This window comes from Ovis canadensis, chromosome 11 (assembly GCF_042477335.2).
Source record: "Ovis canadensis isolate MfBH-ARS-UI-01 breed Bighorn chromosome 11, ARS-UI_OviCan_v2, whole genome shotgun sequence".
Taxonomy (NCBI): domain Eukaryota; kingdom Metazoa; phylum Chordata; class Mammalia; order Artiodactyla; family Bovidae; genus Ovis; species Ovis canadensis.
Genome location: NC_091255.1, coordinates 54,964,212 through 54,990,677, shown reverse-complemented (window position 1 = coordinate 54,990,677; position 26,466 = coordinate 54,964,212). Strand labels below are relative to the sequence as shown.

Genomic DNA, 26,466 nt, shown 5'->3' with positions numbered 1-26,466 from the left:
GTATATTGTCACCCTGCTTATTTAACTTCTATGCAGAGTGCATCATGCAAAATGCTGGACTGGACGAAGCTCAAGCTAGAATCAAGATTGCTGGGAGAAATATCAATAACCTCAGATATGCAGATGACACCACCCTTAGGGCAGAAAGTGAAGAGGAACTAAAGAGCCTCTTGATGAAAGCGAAAGAGGAAAGTGAAAAAGCTGGCTTAAAACTCAACATTCAGAAAACTAAGATCATGGCACCTAGTCCCATCATTTCATGGCAAATAGATGGGGAAAAAATGGAAACACAGGAAGATTTTATTTTCTTGGGCTCCAAAATCACTGAGGACAGTGGCTGCGGCCATGAAATTAAAAGACACATGGTCCTTGGGAAGAAAAGCTATGACAAACCTCAATAGCGTATTAAAAAGCAGAGACATCATTTTGCTGACAAAAGTCTGAAGAGCCAAATCTTTCGTGTTTCCAGTATCGTGTACAGGTGTGAGAGTTGGACATAAACAAGGCTGAACACTGCAGAATTGATGCTTTTGATTTGTGGTGCAAGGGAAGACTCTTGAGAGTCCCTTGAACAGCAATGAGATCAAACCTGTCAATCCTGAATGAAATCAACCCTGACTATTCATTGGAAGGGCTGATGCTGAAGTTCCAATACTTTGGCCACATGATGCGAAGAGCCAACTCATTGGAAAAGACCCTGATGCTGGGAAAGATTGAGGACAAGAGGGGAAGGATGCAACAGAGGGTGAGATGGTTGGAAGGCATCATCGACTCAATGGAAAAGAGCTTGAGCAAACTCCAGGAGATACTGAAGGACAGGGAAGCCTGGCTGGCTACAGTTCATGGAGTCATGAAGAATTGGACACAACAGAATGACTGAACATCCACACTTCCTTTTTATTCAATTTCCTCTCTTAAAATTAAGTATTGCAGTAGAATTAAGAGTAATGGCAGGTATTTCTCAGCACTTATTCATAATGATGGTATGTTTCTTGATTTTCAAATGAAGAACTAAATTATGCAATTAAGATTTCTTAATTTTTGACAAACTTTTTCTTCAAGTCTCAAATGGAATAGGCATTCTTATTTAAACACACAAATCTAAGTTTTCTTAAAGGTTTTACTGCAAAGTTTCTTCACAGAAGCACTACTACCATTTTGGATAATTCTTTGCTGTACGGGCCTGTCCTATGCACTAGATGTCTTCTATCCACCAGATGCTAGTGACACATCCCCCCTCCCCCCAACCAAGTTGTGACAACCAAAAACGTTTCCAGACATTGTCAAATGTTTCTTCGGGAGCAAAACTGTCCCCTCTTGGGAACCACTGTTACAGTGATATTTGAAATGCTTACCATCAGCTGATAACTTTTTCAATAGCTCCAAGCGTTCCTTATCTGAATATTGTATCCTCATGTTTTCCAGAATACCTTCTGTGTCAGAGATATCAATGTCCTCCCCTACAAATAATAAGAATTATAAAATGTAAGAATTTTAAAAATTACTTAAAGATTTAAAATATAAAAATAAATAATATTTTCCTATGTAGCACTGATTTCAGTTATTGAATCAAGAGCAAAACTTCATCACAAACATATGTTAAAGGTATTATCTCCTAATCATGTGGACAGGATAATATAGTATACAATAGAATGTAGGGATAAAAAGTACCATGATAAAATAGAATATTTTATATGTTTGATCTTTAGCTATTGAATGAAATTTGTGTTGGTCTTTATATGATTACCTATATAAGTTGAAGCTTTGCTTCATCTACAGTGCTTCATCTATACCTGTACTTTGGTCATCTAAACTAATATGTGATAATTATAAACTCATATGAAATATATTGTTGACAAATGCTTCATAGAATAAGATACTTCTTATCAAAAGACTGCACCAAAGCACTGTTATTAAAATATAGATTATCTACAGTTCAACCAACTCTGGAAAATTTGATAAATACCACTCATTAATAAAAAGGAAAAATGTCTAAATCAACAATGATGATGAAACAGTTATGACAATGCTGATAAAAAAATCATTAAATATAATTTAGTATAATAATTTATTTTCTTAGATTTAGAGTATTTGTCACTCACCTATAACAGTTTTTATTCCATCCATTAGCTCATTGAGAACAATCTTTCCATTAGCTATTAGAAAAGGTACAATTAATATAAATGATTGAGATTTAGAAAAAAGGTATAAAATACTTATTTATAGCTCCTAGTCAAAATCAACTATTTTTATTTTATTGTAAGGAGATCCAACCAGTCCATTCTGAAGGAGATCAACCCTGGGATTTCTTTGGAAGGAATGATGCTAAAGCTGAAGCTCCAGTACTTTGGACACCTCATGCGAAGAGTTGACTCATTGGAAAAGACTCTGATGCTGGGAGGGATTGGGGGCAGGAGGAGAAGGGGATGGCCCAGGATGAGATGGCTGGATGGCATCATGGACTCGATGGACGTGAGTGTGAGTGAACTCAGGGAGATGGTAATGGACAGGGAGGCCTGGCGTGCTGCGATTCATGGGGTCGCAAAGAGTCGGACACGACTGAGCAACTGAACTGAACTGAACTGATAAATGTATATTAATTTATACTTAATTAGATTTCAATAATTCATCCAATAAAATTAAGAACCAATTGTTTCCTAGATTATAAGGATTCTCTAGTTTATATGAAGCTATACACTCCTGTATAAGGAGATCAAGATATGATTTATCCCAGCCACAAAGCTCCATCAGTGGTCACCACAAATGGAAAAGTGTCTGTACTTTTCATCTTTCATTCTGTGCTAAATTTCTTTTCTCCAATATTTTAAATCACCATGACTTGCTGTAAATACTTGATTTCTATACATTTGAGACACGCTTCCCAGGTGGTACTAGTGGTAAAGAACCTGCCTGCCAATCCAGGAGACATAGAGATGTGAGTTTGATTTTTGGGTCAGGAAGATCCTGTGGAGAAGGAAATGGCAACCCATTCCAGTATTCTTGCCTGGAGAATCCCATGGACAGAGGAGCCTGGCAGGCTATAGGGTTGCATAGAGTCAGACACTACTGAAGCAACTTAGCATACATTTGAGACAAGTGTCAAAGCTTTCTACCATTTCCCACCACAGGAAGTTTTCTTCCTCATTATTTTTTGTCTACTGATTAATTCATTTATTAAATATGTAAAGAATTGTTAATATGAACTAGGCCATGTAGTAGGCTTTGTGGGTATGTGGCAGATATTGCTGGTTGTCTAACAATCAGCCATGAAAAGTGAAAGCGAAATCACTCAGTCGTGTTCTACTCTTTGCAACCCCATGGACTATAGGCAATAGTACTGGAATGGATTGCCATTTCCTTGTCCAGAGAATCCTCCGAACTCAGGGATTGAACCTGGGTCTCCCGTGTTGTAGACAGACGCTTTACCATCTGAGCCACCAGGAAACCCCAACTACTTACTATTCCTTGTGCTAAGAGAACTCTAATTTGGTAACCTTCCTCTATGTGGCCATATACCTCAGGCAAGACTGGGCGCTTCATAAGCCCTGAAAGTGGATTATGTCAAACTAGATTCAAAGCTAGTAGAAAGAAGGGAATAATAAATTCGGGTGTAGAGATAGATGAAATAGAAGTCAGAAAAATCAGGAGAATCAAGAAAATGAAAAGCTGACTCTTTGAAAAGAAAAAACTGACAAATCTTTAGCTAAATTGATTAAGGAAAAAGATGCAATATACTAAAATAAACAATGAAAGTGGGGAAATACTACAGACCTCAGAGAAATAAAAAGGATTATGTGAGAATACTATGAATAAGTACATGCCAACAAATTAGATAGCCCAGATGAAAAAGATATATTCCTAGAAACATAAATTACCAAAATTGACTCCCGAAGAAATAGAAACAGACCTTTAACAGCCTTTTAACAAGTAAATGGATTGAATTAGCAATCAAAAACTTCTCAACCAAAAAAAAAAAAAAAAAAAAAAGCCTGGGACCAGTTGGTTTCATTGGTGAATTCTACTAACATTTAAAGAAGAATTAATGCCAACTTTTCTCAAACTCCTCCAAAAAAATAGAAAAGGAGGAAATAATTCCTAATTCATTCTATGAAGCCAATATTACCCTAATACCAAAGGTGGGATTAGTGTAAAGTAACAGCTTAAAATAACGGAGAGTCTTAAAAAGAAGACAAAAATGTTCTGGAATTGGTTATTGTACAATATTGTGAATGTACTAAATACCACTGAATTATCTATTTCATAGCAGCTAATTTTATGTTATATGAATATGTGAATTTCATATATTGTTTGTTTCAATAAAACAAACAAATGTAAAAGTAGACACCACTATTCAATGGTGAAACTTAAGAAGTTTGTCCATTAAAACCACAAAAAGACAAGAAAGCCTGTTTTACCTCTAGTATTCAAATTGGGCTGCAATTCCTAACAAATTAAATATAACAAGAAAAAGAAATAATTGATTTTAAATATCTTTGTAGGGTTGTGGGAAACCAGATTAACATCAGAAAATCAACAAGAGTCTGGAAATACCACAGTACTAATTTTAATATATATTCAATTAAAATCCAAATGGTATTAATCATAGATTTTAGAAACAGTTTATGAAATTTATGGAAGACTAAGAATTACAAAATAACTGACATAATTTTGAGGAACAAGAAAGGGTACTTTTAAAAACTTTATTTTATATTAGAGTATTGTTGATTCACAATGTCGTGTTAGTTTCAAGTGCACAGCAAAGTGATTTACTTATACATATATTTATTCTTTTTCAGATCCTGTCCCATATAGGATATTACAGAGTATTGAGAAGAGCTTCCTGTGCTATACAGTAGGTCCTTTTTGACTATTTTATATATAGTAGTGTGTGTATGTTAACTCCAACCTCCTAATTTATCCCGCTACTTTCCTCTCTGGTAACCAACTTTGTTTTCTAAGTCTGTGATTCTGTTTCTGTTTTGTAAATAAGTTCATTTGTATCATTTCAAAAGATTCTATATGTAAATGATATCATATGATATTTGTCTTTCTCCATCTGACATACTTCACTTAGCATGATAATCTCTAATCTTGCCATGCTGCTGCAAATGGCATTATTTCCTTGTCTATCATGGCTGAGTAATACTCCATTATATATATATATATATATATATATATATATATATATAAGACACACACACACATATATATATGTATATATATATATATATATAAGACACATCTCAAGAAGGGGTACTTACAATATTCAATTTCAAGATTTACTAATGTAAGGTCTTATTATTAAGGTAGCATAGTATATTGATAGAGGGAAAAATAGGTCAATGAAACAGTATAGAAACTTAGAAACTGACTCTAGCATATATGATAGTAAATATTACAAATCATTAGGAAAAGGGCTAATGAAATACTGGCCATTAATACAGAAAAATATTAGACCCTACTCCTGTACTCTTGCCTGGAAAATCCCATGAACGGAGGAGCCTGGTAGGCTGCAGTCCATGGGGTCGCTAAAAGTTGGACACAACTGAGTGACTTCACTTTCACTAACTCACCAAAAATAAATAAATAAATAAATTTCTTATCAATTAAAAAGAAATCGGATAAAAACAATAGGAAAGATCTGATGATAAGGAAGAAATTTCTAAATAAAAAACAAATTATAAAGGAAGATAGTGACAAATTTAATTCTATTAAAATTAAGAACTTCTGCTCAATGAAAGGTGATAATCTAAGCAACATGCTAAGTAAGAGACAGATATTTCTTGTGTCAGTTCAGTTGCTTAGTTATGTCCGACTCTTTGTGACCAAATGGACTTCACCTGTCCATCACCAACTCCTGGAGTTTGCCCAGACTCATGTCCATTGAGTCGGTGATGCCATCCAACCATCTCATCCTCTGTCGATCCTTCTCCTCCTGCCTTCAATCTTTCCCAGCATCAGGGTCTTCCCCAGTGAGTCAGTACTTTGCATCAGGTGGCCAAAGTATTGGAGTTTCAGCTTCAACATCAGTCCTTCCAATGAATATTCAGGACTGATTTCCTTTAAGAGGGACTGGTTGGATCTCTTTGCTGTCCAAGGGACTCTCAAGAGTCTTCTCCAACACCACAGTTGAAAAGTATCAATTCTGAGTGCCAAAGAATTGATGCTTTTGATTTCTTGTATATAAAACATAAAAATTATTAGCATACAGAGTGGGATGCTATATCCTACTAGCATACATATTAGCATATAATATGTGGGCTTCCCAGGTGGCAATAGTGGTAAAGAACCAACTTGCCAATGCAGGAGACATAAGAGACACGGGTTTGATCCCTGGGTCGGGAAGATCCCCTGAAGGAAGGCATGACAACTCACTCCAGTATCCTGGTCTGGAGAATCCCATGGACAGAGGAGCCTGGCAGGCTATAGTCCATAGGGTTTCAGACAGTCAGGTACGACTAAAGCGACTTAGCACACATGCACAGAGTACATAAAGAACAACTACAAGTTAATTAGTAAAATGCAAATTACCTAATAGATTTAGGCAAAATATATGAAAAGGCAATTTACAGAAAAGAAAGGTTGAATGATCAGTAAAGGTATGAGATGATAACCTCACTGGCAATCTGCAAATGCAGTTTAAAACAACAAGATACAATTTCATATCAACCCTGTTAAAATATAATACACCTGACAATGTCAAATGTTGATGAGGTAGAAAGTTGGGGCTATAAATACCAGTTTATAGGGGCAGCGGTAACAGATAGTCAGGAGTAAAGAAAGCAGAGTAAAGAAATCTTTAGGATGTTAAATAGAATTTAACGGGGACAGGGATTAAGGGAAAGTTAGAGTGAAGAATGACCCCAGTTTTATAGGAGATGTAGAGAACATGGAGTTAAGAATCTATTCAATTAAAATATAATGAATTTCTTTTTAGCCTGGGACATCTAAATAGAAATATTTAGCAGATACTTGGACATAACCCTTTGGAGCTCAGAGATGTTAGAGTATATTATATACTTCATGCTCACCATCAACTGGAAGATTAGCTATCAGAGCTTCATGTTCTTTTTCTGTGAGCTTAATTCCCATGTTTCCAAGAACTTTGTTCAGATCATTGACGTTAATCATCCCGCCTTAGAAAAAGAGAGTAAATTAAAATGAGGCAAATTAAATAACTTCAAAACATTAAAAATATAACTCTATCCATAAATTCCTTTTCTAATAGCCATTATTACCTCAGAAAAGTAATGGAAAAGCAGTAATAAAAATAAATCATATTCATGACTGAAAAAGTAAGTAGCAGAGTTATAAATAAAATTTCTCTTTTTAAAGTTGGGCTTGAGGGGGTAAGAAAACATACCATAAAATTTCTTACAATTTTTAAACTAGAGCTGAAGCAACTAATCTCATAGATTTCTGAAGTAACAGGTTATTTTTGAGAGAGGGAGGGAAAGATGGCGGAGGAATAGGACGGGAAGATCACGTTCTCCCTCACAAATTCCTCAAAAGAACATTTCAACGCCGAGCAAACTCCACAAAACAACTTCTGTAGGCTGGCAGAGGACATCAGGCAACCAGAAAAGCAGACCATTCTCTTCAAAACAGGTAGGAAAAAATATAAAAGACGAAAAAGGAGACAAAGGAGGTGGGGAGGGAGCTCCGTCCCGGGAAGGGAAGCCCGTCCCGGGAAGGGAATTTTAAGAAGAGAGGTTTCCAAACACCAGGAAACACTCGCCCTGCCGAGTCTGTGGCGAGCCTTGGAAACACAGAGGGCAACATAACAGGAAGGAAAAATAGATAAATAATTAAAACCAAGAGATTACAAGCCCACCAGTAACTCCCCCAGCGGAAAAGCAGCACAGACGCCTGCATCCGCCATTGGGAAGTGGGGGCAGGGCAGGGACGCGCGGGAGGCGCGGGCTGCAGAGCTTTGCAAGAATCGGGCAGGAACGCCCCACGCGCAACCAGAACGACCTAACCTGGGCTAGCAAATCAGACTGTGGGATAGCTACCACGCGAAAAGCTCGAACATAAGACCCCGCCAGGACCGAGCACAGAACAAAGGACGGAACGGAAAAAGCCGGCTGCAGACCATCCCCCGCCGGGGACAGGCAGCCAGAGCCGTAAGGTCTGGAAAGGGGCAACTGCAGACCCGGAGAGACTTTGCTTACCTAACTGCAAGCAGGCTCCTTTGCTAAGACTTCTGGGGGTGCTGGACAGTCACAGTCTGCTTCACGGGGTGCGCCAGCGGTCCACCCAGAAAGCTGAGCAGCAGCGGCGGAAAAGGTGACAAGCCGCGGTGATTGCGCTTGCCAAACTCCTGAGCTACTCGGACCTGGGAAGGGCACAAAGCGCAGTCCCAGCCGCATTTGTGCCTCTGAGGGCTGCCTGAGGGCCGAACCTGAGCGGCTTGGACCAGGGAAGTGCACGCAGCCTAGGGCCGGCCCCAGACGGTTCCCGGCTGAGCATCGTAGAGCCGGAGCGGTTTGTGCTCCGCGAGAAAGGACAGGTCAAGAGGGGCAGAGATACTGTGTACACACGACAGTGCTATTTGTTTGCAGCATCCCCCCTCCCCACAGCGCGACTGAACTAGTGAGCCTAAAAACCAGCAAACAGAAGAAGTTAAACAGAGGAAACCACCTTGGAAGTGAGCCCACACGGCCCATAACATCAGAGAAGAGCCAGATATATTTTTAATTTTTTAATATTTTTAAAATCATTCTTTTTTTTTTTTTGCCTTTTGCTTTTTTTTTCTTTTTTTCCGAGCTTTTTTTTAATTGTTAAGTCTTCTATTTCTCCTCTAATTTTTATTTCTATAACCTAGTATTACTATTTTTTTTTAAAAAAAAGACTTTTTTTTTTTTTTAAGGCAAACACCATATATACTCTTTGGATGGTTGTTGGTGTTTTGGTTTTTTTTGTTTGTTTGTTTGTTTTTTAATAATTCTTTTTTTTTCTTTCTTCCTTTTTCCTTCTGCTTTTCTTTAATATTGTATCTTTGAAAATCCAACCTCTACTCCAGATTTTTAATCTTTGTTGTCAATTTTGTACATTTAAAAACCCAAACTTCACTACCCAAGTTTACCTGAGAGCGAGATTACTGGCTTGTCCACTCTCTCCTCCTCTGGCCTCTCCTTTTTCTCCACCAGGTGGCCTCTGTCTCTTTTCTCCCCCATCTCTTCTCTATCCAACTCTGTGAATCTCTGTGTGTTCCAGACGGTAGAGAACACCTAAGGAACTGGTTACTGGCAGGATTTGTCTCTCTCCTACTCATTCCTCTCTCTTATCCTCCTGGTCACCTCTGTCTACTTCCTCCCTCTCCTCTTCCCCGTATAACTCTGTAAATACCTCTGAGCAGTCCAGACTATAGAGCGCACATAAGGAAGAGACTATTGGCTAGCTTGCTCTCTCCTCTCTTGATCTCACCGCATCTCATTCCAGTTACCTCTAACTACCCCCTCCATCTTCTCTTCTCCTTGTAACTCAGTGAACCTCTCTGAGTGTCCCTCAAGGTGGAGAAACTTTTCATCTTTAACCTAGATGTTTTATCATCGGTGCTGTATAGATGGAGAAGTCTAGAGGCTACTGTAAAAATAAAACTGAAAACCAGAAGCAGGAAGCTTAAACCCAAAGCCTGAAAACATTAGAGAACTCTTGAATTCAGGGAACATTAAGCAATAGGAGCTCATCAAATGCCTTCATACCTACACTGAAACCAAGCTCCACCCAAAGGCCAACAAGTTCCAAAACAAGACATACCACGCAAATTCTCCAGCAACACAGGAACACTCCCCTGAGCCTCAATATACAGGCAGCTCAAAATTATCCCAAAACCTTTGATGTCTCATAACCCATTACTGGTCACTCCACTGCACTCCAGAGAGAAGAAACCCAGCTCCACCCACCAAAACTCCAACACAAGCCTCCCTAACCAGGAAACCTTGACAAGCCACTGATAGAACCCCACCCAAAGTGAGGAAGCTCCATAATAAAGAGAACTCCACAAATTATCAGAATATAAAAAGGCCACCCCAAACGCAGCAATATAACCAAGATGAAGAGACAGAGGAATACTCAGCAGGTAAAGGAACAGGAGAGTTGCCCACCAAACCAAACAAAAGAGGAAGAAGTAGGGAATCTACCGGAGAAGGAATTCCGAATATTGATAGTGAAAATGATCCAAAATCTTGAAATCAAAATGGAAACACAGATAAATAGCCTAGAGACAAGGATTGAGAAGATGCAAGAAAGGTTTAACAAGGACCTAGAAGAAATAAAAAAGAGTCAAAATATAATGAATAACACAATAAATGAGATCAGAAACACTCTGGAGGCAACAAATAGTAGAATAACGGAGGCAGAAGATAGGATTAGTGAAATAGAAGATAGAATGGTAGAAATAAATGAATCAGAGAGGAAACAAGAAAAACGAATTAAAAGAAACGAGGACAATCTCAGAGACCTCCAGGACAATATGAAACGCTCCAACATTCGAATTATAGGAGTCCCAGAAGAAGAAGACAGAAAGAAAGATCATGAGAAAATCCTTGAGGAGATAATAGTTGAAAACTTCCCTAAAATGGGGAAGGAAATAATCACCCAAGTCCAAGAAACACAGAGAGTCCCAAATAGGATAAACCCAAGGCGAAACACCCCAAGACACATATTAATCAAATTAACAAAGATCAAACACAAAGAACAAATATTAAAAGCAGCAAGGGAAAAACAACAAATAACACACAAGGGGATTCCCATAAGGATAACAGCTGATCTTTCAATAGAAACTCTTCAGGCCAGGAGGGAATGGCAAGACATACTTAAAGTGATGAAAGACAATAACCTACAGCCCAGATTACTGTACCCAGCAAGGATCTCATTCAAATACGAAGGAGAAATCAAAAGCTTTACAGACAAGCAAAAGCTGAGAGAATTCAGCACCACCAAACCAGCTCTCCAACAAATTCTAAAGGATATCCTCTAGACAGGAAACACGAAAAGGGTGTATAAACCCGAACCCAAAACAATAAAGTAAATGGCAACGGGATCATACTTATCAATAATTACCTTAAACGTAAATGGGTTGAACGCCCCAACCAAAAGACAAAGACTGGCCGAATGGATACAAAAACAAGACCCCTCTATATGCTGCTTACAAGAGACCCACCTCAAAACAAGGGACACATACAGACTGAAAGTGAAGGGCTGGAAAAAGATATACCACGCGAATAGAGACCACAAGAAAGCAGGAGTGGCAATACTCATATCCGATAAAATAGACTTTAAAACAAAGGCTGTGAAAAGAGACAAAGAAGGCCACTACATAATGATCAAAGGAACAATCCAAGAAGAAGATATAACAATTATAAATATATATGCACCCAATATAGGAGCACCACAATATGTAAGACAAATGCTAACAAGTATGAAAGGGGAAATCAACAATAACACAATAATAGTGGGAGACTTTAATACCCCACTCACACCTATGGACAGATCAACTAAACAGAAAATTAACAAAGAAACGCAAACTTTAAATGATACATTAGATCAGTTAGACCTAATTGATATCTATAGGACATTTCACCCCAAAACAACGAATTTCACCTTTTTTTCAAGTGCTCATGGAACCTTCTCCAGGGTAGACCACATCCTGGGCCATAAATCTAAACTTGATAAGTTCAAAAAAATCGAAATCATTCCAAGCATCTTTTCTGACCATAATGCATTAAGATTAGATCTCAATTACAGGAGAAAAACTATTAAAAACTCCAACATATGGAGGTTGAACAACACACTTCTGAATAACCAACAAATCACAGAAGAAATAAAAAAAGAAATCAAAATATGCATAGAAACTAATGAAAATGAAAACACAACAACCCAAAACCTGTGGGACACTATAAAAGCAGTGCTAAGAGGAAAGTTCATAGCAATACAGGCATACCTCAAGAAACAAGAAAAAAGTCAAATAAACAACCTAACTCTACAACTAAAGCAACTAGAAAAGGAAGAGTTGGAGAACCCCAGAGTTAGTAGAAGGAAAGAAATCTTAAAAATTAGGGCAGAAATAAATGCAAAAGAAACAAAAGAGACCATAGAAAAAATCAACAAAGCCAAAAGCTGGTTCTTTGAAAGGATAATTAAAATTGACAAACCATTAGCCAGACTCATCAAGAAGCAAAGAGAGAAAAATCAAATCAATAAAATTAGAAATGAAAATGGAGAGATCACAACAGACAACACAGAAATACAAAGGATCATAAGAGACTACTATCAGCAGTTGTATGCCAATAAAATGGACAACGTGGAAGAAATGGACAAATTCTTAGAAAAGTACAATTTTCCAAAACTGAACCAGGAAGAAATAGAAAATCTTAACAGACCCATCACAAGCACGGAAATTGATACTGTAATCAGAAATCTTCCAGCAAACAAAAGCCCAGGTCCAGATGGCTTCACAGCTGAATTCTACCAAAAATTTCGAGAAGAGCTAACACCTATCCTACTCAAACTCTTCCAGAAAATTGCAGAGGAAGGTAAACTTCCAAACTCATTCTATGAGGCCACCATCACCCTAATACCAAAACCTGACAAAGATGTCACAAAAAAAGAAAACTACAGGCCAATATCTCTGATGAACATAGATGTAAAAATCCTCAACAAAATTCTAGCAATCAGAATCCAACAACACATTAAAAAGATCATACACCATGACCAAGTGGGCTTTATCCCAGGGATGCAAGGATTCTTCAATATCCGCAAATCAATCAATGTAATTCACCACATTAACAAATTGAAAAATAAAAACCATATGATTATCTCAATAGATGCAGAGAAGGCCTTTGACAAAATTCAACATCCATTTATGATAAAAACTCTCCAGAAAGCAGGAATAGAAGGAACATACCTCAACATAATAAAAGCTATCTATGACAAACCCACAGCAAACATTATCCTCAATGGTGAAAAATTGAAAGCATTTCCCCTAAAGTCAGGAACAAGACAAGGGTGTCCACTTTCACCACTACTATTCAACATAGTTCTGGAAGTTTTGGCCACAGCAATCAGAGCAGAAAAAGAAATAAAAGGAATCCACATTGGAAAAGAAGAAGTAAAACTCTCACTGTTTGCAGATGACATGATCCTCTACATGGAAAACCCTAAAGACTCCACCAGAAAATTACTAGAGCTCATCAATGAATATAGTAAAGTTGCAGGATATAAAATCAACACACAGAAATCCCTTGCATTCCTATACACGAATAATGAGAAAGTAGAAAAAGAAATTAAGGAAACAATTCCATTCACCATTGCAACAAAAAGAATAAAATACTTAGGAATATATCTACCTAAAGAAACTAAAGACCTATATATAGAAAACTATAAAACACTGATGAAAGAAATCAAAGAGGACACTAATAGATGGAGAAATATACCATGTTCATGGATTGGAAGAATCAATATAGTGAAAATGAGTATACTACCCAAAGCAATTTACAAATTCAATGCAATCCCTATCAAGCTACCAGCCACATTTTTCACAGAACTAGAACAAATAATTTCAAGATTTGTATGGAAATACAAAAAACCTCGAATAGCCAAAGCAATCTTGAGAAAGAAGAATGGAACTGGAGGAATCAACTTGCCTGACTTCAGGCTCTACTACAAAGCCACAGTCATCAAGACAGTATGGTACTGGCACAAAGACAGACATATAGATCAATGGAACAAAATAGAAAGCCCAGAGATAAATCCACACACATATGGACACCTTATCTTTGACAAAGGAGGCAAGAATATACAATGGAGTAAAGACAATCTCTTTAACAAGTGGTGCTGGGAAAACTGGTCAACCACTTGTAAAAGAATGAAACTAGATCACTTTCTAACACCGCACACAAAAATAAACTCAAAATGGATTAAAGATCTAAATGTAAGATCAGAAACTATAAAACTCCTAGAGGAGAACATAGGCAAAACACTCGCAGACATAAATCACAGCAGGATCCTCTATGATCCACCTCCCAGAATACTGGAAATAAAAGCAAAAATAAACAAATGGGATCTAATTAAAATTAAAAGCTTCTGCACAACAAAGGAAAATATAAGCAAGGTGAAAAGACAGCCTTCTGAATGGGAGAAAATAATAGCTAATGAAGCAACTGACAAACAACTAATCTCAAAAATATACAAGCAACTTCTGCAGCTCAACTCCAGAAAAATAAACGACCCTATCAAAAAATGGGCCAAAGAACTAAATAGACATTTCTCCAAAGAAGACATACGGATGGCTAACAAACACATGAAAAGATGCTCAACATCACTCATTATTAGAGAAATGCAAATCAAAACCACAATGAGGTACCACTTCACACCAGTCAGAATGGCTGCGATCCAAAAATCTGCAAGCAATAAATGCTGGAGAAGGTGTGGAGAAAAGGGAACCCTCCTACACTGTTGGTGGGAATGCAAACTAGTACAGCCACTATGGAGAACAGTGTGGAGATTCCTTAAAAAATTGCAAATAGAACTACCTTATGACCCAGCAATCCCACTTCTGGGCATACACACCGAGGAAACCAGAATTGAAAGAGACACATGTACCCCAATGTTCATCGCAGCACTGTTTATAATAGCCAGGACATGGAAACAACCTAGATGTCCATCAGCAGATGAATGGATAAGAAAGCTGTGGTACATATACACAATGGAGTATTACTCAGCTGTAAAAAAGAATTCATTTGAATCAGTTCTGATGAGATGGATGAACCTGGAGCCGATTATACAGAGTGAAGTAAGCCAGAAAGAAAAACACCAATACAGTATACTAACACATATATATGGAATTTAGGAAGATGGCAATGACGACCCTGTATGCAAGACAGGGAAAGAGACACAGATGTGTATAACGGACTTTTGGACTCAGAGGGAGAGGGAGAGGGTGGGATGATTTGGGAGAATGACATTCTAACATGTATACTATCATGTGAATTGAATCGCCAGTCTATGTCTGACGCAGGATGCAGCATGCTTGGGGCTGGTTCATGGGGATGACCCAGAAAGATGTTATGGGGAGGGAGGTGGGAGGGGGGTTCATGTTTGGGAATGCATGTAAGAATTAAAGATTTTAAAATGTAAAAAATAAAAAACTAAAAATAAAAATAAATAAATAAATAAACAAATCAGCTGGGAAAAAAAAAACAGGTTATTTTTGTCACATAAACGCTCAGGTTATTTGTGGCAAATTTCTAAAATAACTAACTTGCTATATATAAGTAAATTTGAAATTATTTTTCACCTGCTTTGGTAAATGCAAAGCTAGATGCAAAAATATAATAAAGAATATTATCTGATAAAATAAAGATATTTAGGGATGCATAAGTAATGAATCAATAATATTCACAGTATAACGTTATAGACTCAAGAATTTAATAGGTATATTCTTACCTTTGAGAGACTTTACTTCATCCAAAACCCTATTTTGAAACACCTGTCCAATAGCTATAAGAAAAGGCAAATTCATGTCAGAATGAAAATTGTATGGTCATTCATAAAAGAGTATTTTGTATTTCATGATTCTATAAATATATTTTTCATAATTTTCCTTAAAATGTTATTTTAACTAGAAATTTTAACAATAAAGGTAGAAATAACAACTTTTAAAAAGGTGACATGTCCCAGTGATCTTTGTTACCCAAAGCAATTGTGAGTTTGGGCTATGCCGAGGCATCATCATCATTGCCACCATTATAGCCATCATTGCTACCACCACCACCAGTATCACCACCACCATCATAATCACAACTACAATAACAGCACAATAGATAACTTTTATTGAAATTTTACCTTATACTAAGCACATTTCAAAGTGCTTTATCATTTTTATCCTCTTTTTATAAATGAGGAAATTGACACACTGAGGTTTAGAAGAAACTTGTCTAAGATAACACAGAAAATAAGTAGCGGAGCTAGGATCTGAATCTAGGCATTCAGACACAGGGTATTTTGTTCTCAACCACTCTGCTATATTGTTGTTTCCCATTTTTTTAATATTTACTTATTTATTTGGTTGTATCAGATCTTAGTCGCCAACATGTGGGATCCTTGTTGAGGTGCATGGACTTCCTGGTTGTGGCACGCTGACTCAGTTGTTCCATGGCATGTGAGAATCTTAGTTTCCTGACCAGGAATCAAACTTGTATCCACTGCATTGTAAGAAGGATTCTTAACCACTAGACCACCATTTTTTTTCTCTGACTTCTTTCTCTTCCTTCTACTAGTTTTTCACTCTCCTCATTTTCCTTTCTTTCCTTGCTTATAACTAGGTTTTATAATTAAGTATAAGTAATATTAAGTCAGGGCTTCCAGTGGTAAAGGTTGTGCAGGTGGTAAAGAATCTGCCTGCCAATGCAGGAGATGCAAGAGATGTGGGTTTGATCCCTGGGTTGGAAAGAACCTCTGCAGTAGGACATGGCAACTGGCTCCAGTATTTTTGCCTGGAAAATTCCATGGACAGAGGAGCCTGGTGGGTTACAGTCATGGGGTCACAGAGTCGAACATGACCAAGCACACACACACACACACAATATTAATTGCTTTACTCATAGCCAAAAGTTTTAATGATTTAAAAAGCAAATTTAATTGACAGTTATATGGTTTCTACACAGCTTAGAATTCTTTTCTATTAAAGTTAAGACATTTCTAGAGGAAATTTCATAGGCAAGTTTTATAACTTCTTAAAAAGTCACCATCAATTGATAGGATTTTCTTCAGCTCTGAGCACTCCTTATCAGTCAGCTCAATTCCCAAGAAGATTTGGAAAGTCATTGACATCAACTTTTTTTCCTTTAAAAATATGAGAATATAGACATTTGAGAGGTATATGGCCTACCTAATGATTTCAAATAACGAAATATTCATGCCTATGAAGAATCAGGGGCTTCCCTGGTGGCTCAGAAGGTAACAATTTGAGAACATGCAAGGGCAGAATGAAATATATCCATATCAGTTCAGTTTAGTCACTCAGTTGTGCCCAACTCTTTGCAACCCCACGGACTGCAGCATGCCAGGCTTCCCTGTTCATCACCAACTCCTGGAGCCTATTCAAACTCATGTCCATTGCGTTGGTGATGCCATCCAACCATTCTCTATCGTCCCCTTCTCCTCCTGCATTCAATCTTTTCCAGCATCAGGGTCTTTTCTAATGAGTCGATTCTTCACATGAGGTGGCCAAAGTATTGGAGTTTCAGCTTCAGTCCTTCCAATGAACACCCAGGACTGATCTTTAGGATGGACTAGTTGGATCTCCTTGCAGTCCAAGGGACTCTCAAGAGTCTTCTCCAACACCACAGTTCAAAACCATCAATTCTTCAGTGCTCAGCTTTCTTTATAGTCCAAATCTCACATCCATACATGACTACTGGAAAAACCATAGCCTTGACTAGACGGACCTTTGTTGGCAAAGTAATGTCTCTGATTTTTAATATGCAGTCTAGGTTGGTCATAGCTTTCCTTCCAAGGAATAAGCGTCTTTCAATTACATGGCTGCAATCACCATCTGCTTTGATTTTGGAGCCCAGAAAAATAAAGTCAGCCACTGTTTCCCCATCTATTTACCATGTAGTGATGGGACCGGATGTCATGATCTTAGTTTTCTGAATGTTGAGCTTTAAGCTCATGTTATTGAGAAACTCAATAATAACATCAGAGATAATAACATAATTTTAAAATATTCCCAATAGTTTAACAGTTTTTACTGATCACCTGTGAATAACAGAAAGTGGTCAGAAGGAAGTATGAATTCTCCACAGTGATACTAAATCTAGACTGAGAGGAATTTTTTTCTCCTCTATTTAAAAACTCAAGTAGGCCATTATTAATTTTTTACCAGATTTATTGAACAGGTGTGAATATCTTTCACATATTATGGTCAATTTAAAAATGTATAGCTGCAGAGACCTGAGCAATCATCACCACAATCTAACACTAAAACATTTTTGTTACCCTAAACCTAATATTCATTAAGCCTAGTCCATCCTTCTCTACCATCCCCAGTACCAGGAAATATTGTCTATTCTCTGTCTCTATAGGTTTGCCAATAATAGACATCTCAGATAGATGAATCGCACAATATGCAATGTCTTATGATTGACTCCTTTTACTTAGCATAATATTTTCATTGATCCAAGGCACTTCAGCCCTAATTCAGTTTTAACTGTATTTAACAGTTTATTTCTAGATCATAAAAGGGGTAAGCCTAAGAATACAGTCCTTGGATCACGGAGTCTGGTGTAGGAATGTGGATTTTATGGCAATAGCGAAATAAGAAAGCATTTCAATACTTAATGACCAGAATGTCTGATAGTCCATGACTCTGAGAAAGGGAGTAAGCATTACCATACAGTTATGGGACATGTCCCACATGTCAGTACTCTCTCACCTCTGACCTACTCTTTTCTATATTTTTGCATTAACCTATTTCCAGACTGTTTTTCATGCAACTTTTCCCTCAACTGCTTTTCTCTTGCCTCACTTTTTATACTCCTAATAACAGTTCTGTCTTCATTTTCATGATTCCTTTAGAACCAAAATTAAAGGAGTTGTTGGCTTATGTTAATAAAATGATGAGAAAAAATATTTTCTTATTTTCTTTTTAAAATTCATTTCTAAGCTTTTTTAAATGTCTTCTTAATGGCAAGTAAGTTTTTTTCCAGAAGTGATTTTACAGATACTCACATCTCAGGTTATTTTCAACAGTGCAAAAAATGTAAGCACTCACCATCAACAGGCAGATTCTCTAGTAAGTCTTTACTTTCTGTTCCTATAAGCTTCATTCCCATGTTTTGCAAAACAGTGTCCAGTTTACTGACATCAACGATCCCTCCTTGGGAAAAAGAGAGGAAAATAAGCAAAATTTAATAAACTTGGAATGTGACAAAAAGCAATGAATTACTGTATATTATAGATATTGACACACAATGAAGTACATTTAGTTGTATAAAAACTGTCAGTAATGAAGGTGGAATTAGAATTTTTTTCCCTTGAGCCTTTTTTGGGGAATAGTCTATATAATTTGCTTTTAAAGATTATGGCATAACTTCTAGACCATTTACAGAAGTAGAGAAAATGTCACATACTTCTGCCAATAGGAAAGTGTTGTTCTTATTTCCTGAACTAAAAGATGTGACATTATGATTTATGATACAAGAAGTATATGTTTTGTCTTCACCTCTGTACCAACCAGCTCCTAAAACCTTTGTAATTTCCTCAGTGATAAAAGTGATGGGAACATCCCTTGTTATAATATTTGGTCTTTTGTCCTCAGTTCCTAACATAGCTTCAGATCACTAAAGGTGAAAAGAATGTCTTCCATTATTCTTAAAAAGCCCCTTCCAACCACACCTGAGTTTATGGTATGCTAATGAGGTGCTTTTGGAAAGCCCTTGGATGATAACCACAATATACGGGGCTAGTTGCTAGAAGAACAAACCACTTGATTGGAACTTTCAGTCCTATTCTTGAAACTCTGGGAAGAAAAGGGGCACTGGAGGTTGAGTTAATCACCAATGGCCAAGGACTTCATCCATAATGCCTACATAATGAAGCCTCCATAAAAATCAGCTGAGGGAGTTTGGAGAGCTTCCAAGTTGGTAAACACATGGAAGTACCCGGAGGGCAGAGAGGACATAGAAGCTCTGTGCCCCATTCCACATACCTTGCCCTGTGCATTGCTTCCATCTAGCAATGTACAGATGTATGAACTGGGTTTAGAAAAGGCAGAGGAACCAGAGATCAAATGCTGTTTTAATACTATGTAAAACTATTACAGAAAATCTCATATAGAGGTGCATAAACTCTCCCCTATGGTACAGTAGTGTTTACAATACTCACTAAGTGGCAGGTATTCTTTCACATCTTCATGTTCCTCTTCTGTGAGCTTGATTCCCGGGTGTTCAAGCATGGTGTCTAGGTTATTGGCCTTAAACTTTCCTTCTTAGGAAAACATTTAGGAGTAATACATGAAAAAAATGAGTTTAAAATATTAAAAATATTTTGCACGGGAATTGTCATCTGACTATTTATGCTTTACCATTATTACATACAGTTTTGAAAACACGAAATGTACTTATGTGATTATTATGTAAAAGCATCAAGTAATCAATAGAAAAAATCATAATTAAAATTATCTTCTTTTAAACTTTAACTTGGGTTGAAGACTATACTATAAATAGCCCATGAAAGGACAGACTATAAGATTAAATTATAACATACATCATAAGGAATAGGAATGAGCTTTGATGCCAGGTATCTAATTAATTAACTAGCTAATTAATTAATATAATAAAGTAAAAATTATGAGTGAGGTAACTTTAAAGGTATAAGCAGATTCTCACTACAATTTTTTTGAGGTGAAATTCACATAACATAAAATTAACCATTTTGAAGTGAACAATTAGTGGCATTTAGTACATATTCCCTGGTGATTCAGATGGTAAAGCGTCTGCTTGCAATGCTGGAGACCCAGGTTCGATCTCTGGGTCAGGAAGAGCCCCTGAAGAAAGAAATGGCAACCCACTCCAGTACTCTTGCCTGGGAAATCCAATGGACAGAGGAGCCTGGTAGGCTACAGTCCATGGGGTTGCAAAGAGTCGGACATGACTGAGCAACTACTTTACTGTAACAATGTTGTAAATAAATATTTACATAAAGAAGGCTGTCAGTTAGTCAGTTCAGTCACTCAGTTGTGTCCGACTCATAGACTGCACCCTGCCAGGTTTCCCTGTCCATCACCAACTCCTGGAGCTTGCTCAACACACGTCCATCGAGTTGGTGATGCCATCCAATCATCTCATCCTCTATTGTCCCCTTCTCCTCCCGCTTTCAGTCTTTCCCAGAATCAGGGTCTTTTCCAATGAGTCAGTTCTTTGCATCAGGTGGCCAAAGTATTGGAGCTTCAACTTCAGCATCAGTCCTTCCAATGAATATTCAGGACTGATTTTTTTAGACTGACTGGTTTGATCTCCTTGCAGTCCAAAGTACTCTCAAGAGTCTTCTCCAACACCACAGTTAAAAGCATCAATTCTTCAGTGCTCAGCTTACTTTATAGTCTAACTCTCACATCCATACATGACTACTGGAAAAACCATAGCTTTGACTAGACATACCTTTGTTGGCAAAGTAATTTCCACCTTTTAATATGCTATCTAGGTTGGTCATAGCATCACCTGGGAATCTCCCTTTTCATTGGCGGTTTAGTAGCTTGGTCATGTCCAACTCTTGCGACCCTATGGACTGCAGTTTACCAGGCTCTTCAGTTCAGTTCAGTCGCTCAGTCGTGTCCGACTCTTTGCGACCCCATGAATCGCAGCACGCCAGGCCTCCCTGTTCATTACCATCTCCCAGAGTTCACTCAGACTCACGTCCATTGAGTCCATGATGCCATCCAGCCATCTCATCCCCAGTCGTCCCCTTCTCCTCCTGCCCCAATCCCTCCCAGCATCAGAGTCTTTTCCAATGAGTCAACTCTTTGCATGAGGTGGCCAAAGTACTGGAGTTTCAGCTTTAGCATCATTCCTTCCAAAGAAATCCCAGGGTTGATCTCCTTCAGAATGGACTGGTTGGATCTCCTTGCAGTCCAAGGGACTCTCAAGAGTCTTCTCCAACACCACAGTTCAAAAGCATCAATTCTTTGGCACTCAGCCTTCTTCACAGTCCAACTCTCACTACCATACATGACCACAGGAAAAAACATAGCCTTGACTAGATGGACCTTAGTCAGCAAAGTAATGTCTCTGCTTTTGAATATACTATCTAGGTTGGTCATAACTTTTCTTCCAAGGAGTAAGCATCTTTTAATTTTATGGCTGCAATCACCATCTGCAGTGATTTTGGAGCCCCCCAAAATAAAGTGTGACACTGTTTCCACTGTTTCCCCATCTATTTCCCATGAAGTGATGGGACTGGTTGCCATGATCTTAGTTTTCTGAATGTTGAGCTTTAAGCCAACTTTTTTACTTTCCACTTTCACTTTCATCAAGAGGCTTTTTAGCTTCTCTTCACTTTCTGCCATAAGGGTGGTTGTCATCTGCATATCTGAGGTTATTGATATTTCTCCTGGCAATCTTGATTCCAGCTTGTGTTTCTTCCAGTCCAGCGTTTCTCATGATGTACTCTGCATAGAAGTTAAATAAGCAGAGTGACAGTATACAGCCTTGACGTACTCCTTTCCCTATTTGGAACCAGTCTGTTGTTCCATGTCCAGTTCTAACTGTTGCTTCCTGACCTGCATACAGATTTCTCAAGAGGCAGGTTAGGTGGTCTGGTATTCCCATCTCTTTCAGAATTTTCCACAGTTGATTGTGATCCACACAGTCAAAGGCTTTGCCATAGTCAATAAAGCAGAAATAGATGTTTTTCTGGAACTCTCTTGCTTTTTCCATGATCCAGCAGATGTTGGCAACTTGATCTCTGGTCCCTCTGCCTTTTCTAAAACCAGCTTGAACTTCAGGAAGTTCACGGTTTACAGGTTGCTGAAGCCTGGCTTGGAGAATTTTGAGCATTACTTTACTAGCATGTGAGATGAGTGCAATTGTGCGGTAGTTTGAGCATTCTTTTGCATTTCCTTTCTTTGGAATTGGAATGAAAACTGACCTTTTCCAGTCCTGTGGCCACTGTTGAGTTTTAAAGAATGAAGGGATGGAGCCAAAGCAAAAACAATACCTAGTTGTGGATGTGACTGGTGATAGAAACAAGATCCGATGCTGTAAAGAGCAATATTGCATAGGAACCTGGAATGTCAGGTCCATGAATCAAGGCAAATTGGAAAGATGGCAAGGGTGAACGTCGACATTCTAGGAATCAGCAAACTAAAATGGACTGGAATGGGTGAATTTAACTCAGATGACCATTATATCTACTACTGAGGGCAGGAATCCCTCAGAAGAAATGGAGTAGCCATCATGGTCAACAAAAGAGTCCGAAATGCAGTACTTGGATTCAATCTCAAAAACGACAGAATGATCTCTGTTCGTCTCCAAGGCAAACCATTCAATATCACAGTTATCCAAGTCTATGCCCCAACCAGTAACGCTGAAGAAGCTGAAGTTGAACAGTTTTATGAAGACCTACAAGACCTTTTAGAACTAACACCCAAAAGAGATGTCCTTTTCATTACAGCGGACTGGAATGCAAAAGTATGAAGTCAAGAAACATCTAGAGTAACAGGCAAATTTGGCCTTGGAATGAGGAATGAAGCAGGGCAAAGACTAATAAGAGTTTTGCCAAGAAAATGCACTGCTCATAGCAAACACCCTCTACACATGGATATCACCAGATGGTCAACACCAAAATCAGATTGATTATATTCTTTGCAGCCAAAGATGGAGAAGCGCTATACAGTCAACAAAAACAAGACCGGGAGCTGACTGTGGCTCAGACCATGAACTCCTTATTGCCAAATTCAGACTTAAATTGAAGAAAGTAGGGAAAACCACTAGACCACTCAGGTATGACCTAAATCAAATTCCTTATGATTATACAGTGGAAGTGAGAAATAGATTTAAGGGCCTAGATCTGATAGATAGAGTGCCTGATGAACTATGGAATGAGGTTCGTGACATTGTACAGGAGACAGGTATCAAGAACATCCCCATTGAAATGAAATGCAAAAAGCAAAATGGCTGTCTGGGGAGGTCTTACAAATAGCTGTGAAAAGAAGAGAGGCGAAAAGCAAAGGAGAAAAGGAAAGACATAAGCATCTGAATGCAGAGTTCCAAAGAATAGCAAGAAGAGATAAGAAAGCCTTCTTCAGCAATCAATGCAAAGAAATAGAGGAAAACAATGGAATGGGAAAGACTAGAGATCTCTTCAAGAAAATTAGAGATACCAAGGGAACATTTCATGCAAAGATGGGCTCGATAAAGGACAGAAATGGTATGGACCTAACAGAAGCAGAAGATATTAAGAAGAGGTGGCAAGAATACACAGAAGAACTGTACAAAAAAGATCTTCACGACCCAGATAATCATGATGATGTGATCACTAATCTAGAGCCAGACATCTTGAAAAGTGAAGTCAAGTGGGCCTTAGAAAGCATCACCAGGCTCTTATGTCCATGGAATTTTCCAGGCAAGAATACTGCAGTGGGTTGCCATTTCCTACTCCAAGGAATCTTCCCAATCCAGAGAATGAAGCCAGGTCTCCCACATTGCAGGCAGATTCTTTACTGTCTGAACCACCAGGGAAGCCCCTTTCATTGTCTTGGTTGATCTTGAATTATTATTTCAAAACAAGGAACAGCAATCAATGGCAAGACTAGATGACAGTCTCAAATAATAGCTATATATTTTTCTTTCATAATTCTGGTTCATTTTATTACAGCAATATTTTAAAAAGTACCATTATAATCTCAGATAGGTCTCTTAAGCTAAAAAAATATTTTTCTATTATGATAATTGATAGCTCCACATCTAGTCCCACTTTTCCTAATGGATACATCATCCCACGCAAAGAAAACAAGACAATGAAGATCACCTGCATATTTTTTCTGGTAGATTGAACGTGATAAAAATGATAGAATGAAACAAAAAAATATCTTAGGGAACAGTTCTGTCCTACACAATGATGCAATTAAATGCATCTTAATAAGATAAGCAAGTATTAATTCAATTAAGGTTATAAAATAGTCAGGAAATGTTTCAAACACTTAGCCTCACTGGAGTGATCTCAGGTTTATATCTTTAATTTTTGTTTATTTAGTTTATGAATTAATTTAGCTCTAATATGAAGTTTTGGAGAAGGCAGTGACACCCCACTCGAGTACTCTTGCCTGAAAAATCCCATGGACAGAGGAGCCTGGTAGGGTGCAGTCCATGGGGTCACCAAGAGTCGGACACGACTGAGTGACTTCACTTTCATTTTTCATTATCATGCACTGGAGAAGGAAATGGCAACCCACTCCGGTGTTCTTGCCTGGAGAATCCCAGGGATGGGGGAGCCTGGTGGGTTGCCGTCTATGGGGTCGCACAGAGTTGGACATGACTGAAGCAACTTAGCAGCAATGTGAAATTTACTGCTCTTTAGAGTTTGTCTACAGCCCACTGAGGGAGATTAGAAGTCTGGGAACATAGTCCTTGGACCACAGAATCTGGTTCAGGAATATAAGGATGTAAGCAAAAGCATGAGTGGCTGAGCATTCTTGCATTCCTTGCATGACAGCTTGAATTCTTCATGGTCCTTTCCCTTGGGGCATCTGGAAGACTCTGCCCTTCTCATGTGGTGTAGGAAATAAGTCCCACACTTAACACGCCTCCCTTATTCTTCTGTCCTAAAGTCCCTGGAAATAATGGTGGTGATAGAACTCTTTTTTTTTTTCAACTATTTTTATTTTTTTGGCATGGTCTAACTTCTTTTTTATTTTTTTAATATAAATTTATTTATTTTAATTGGAAGCTAATTACTTTACAGTATTGTAGTGGTTTTGCCATATATTGACAGGAATCAATTTCCCACATTTGGCTAAGCTGTCTTTTCTATTAAAAAACAATTCCTGTTTTAAAGGGAATGTATACCATTCCATTCCCCCACAGTGCTGTCTTTCTCTAGTTCTACCCAAGTCTAATAGTGGCACTGGCCATATTCTCAACTGAATCAGAATTGCTGAAAATATCAAGGGACAAAACACGTTTACTTTCTTTTTTTAAAAAAAGGTTTATTTTTTTAATTAAAGTATAATTGCTTTACAGAATTTTGTTGCTTTTTGTCCAACATCAACATGTTTACTTTCTGTCTTGAGTCATCTTTACTGTCTTCTGTCTCAATGTCAAGTAAGAGTTTTCAGAGATTACTTTTATGGAAGCCCATATTCTCCAGACACCCTGAACAATTCAAACATGTCTTAAATACTTACCATTACCTGGTAGATTGTGTGTCATATTACTAATTTCTTTTTCTGTATAGTTCATCCCCGTGTTTTGCAAAAGAGTACCCACCTTACTGACATCAATAATCTTATCTTGTGAAAAAGAAAAGCATGTACAAAAAACTTATTGGTTCTACAATGTGGCCATTGATGTTACTTACTGTGCGTTATGATTACAGCTTTGTATAGTCAAAGCTATGGTTTTTCCACTAGTCATGTACAAATGTGAGAGCTGGACCATAAAGAAGGCTAAGTGTAGAAGAATTGACGCTTTTGAATTGTAGTGCTGGAGAAGACTCTTGAGAGTCCCTTGGACAGCAAGGAGATCAAACCAGTCAATCCTAAAGGAGATCAACCCTGAATAGTCATTGGAAGGACTGAGCTGAAGCGGAAGCTCCAATACTTTGGCTACCTGATGTCCACTCCAGCACTCTTGCCTGGAAAATCCCATGGACGGAGGAGCCTGATAGGCTACAGTCCATGGGGTCGCAAAGAGTCGGACACGACTGAATGACTTCACTTCACTTCACTTCACTTCACCTGAT

At 38.0% G+C, this 26,466-nt stretch overlaps 1 protein-coding gene across 1 annotated transcript in view; it reads right to left on the bottom strand.

Annotated features, from left to right (window-relative positions):
- EFCAB3 (EF-hand calcium binding domain 3) overlaps positions 1–26,466 on the bottom strand; it is a 493,997-nt gene that overhangs the window by 283,740 nt on the left and 183,791 nt on the right. The window contains exons 30-35 of the mRNA XM_069541641.1: positions 19,894–19,995; positions 18,782–18,886; positions 15,451–15,504; positions 7,032–7,136; positions 2,103–2,156; positions 1,356–1,460 (exon numbers count right to left, since the gene is read on the bottom strand). Of these exons, the coding sequence (XP_069397742.1) occupies positions 1,356–1,460; positions 2,103–2,156; positions 7,032–7,136; positions 15,451–15,504; positions 18,782–18,886; positions 19,894–19,995 (525 nt within the window). The remainder of the gene's footprint in view (positions 1–1,355; positions 1,461–2,102; positions 2,157–7,031; positions 7,137–15,450; positions 15,505–18,781; positions 18,887–19,893; positions 19,996–26,466) is intronic.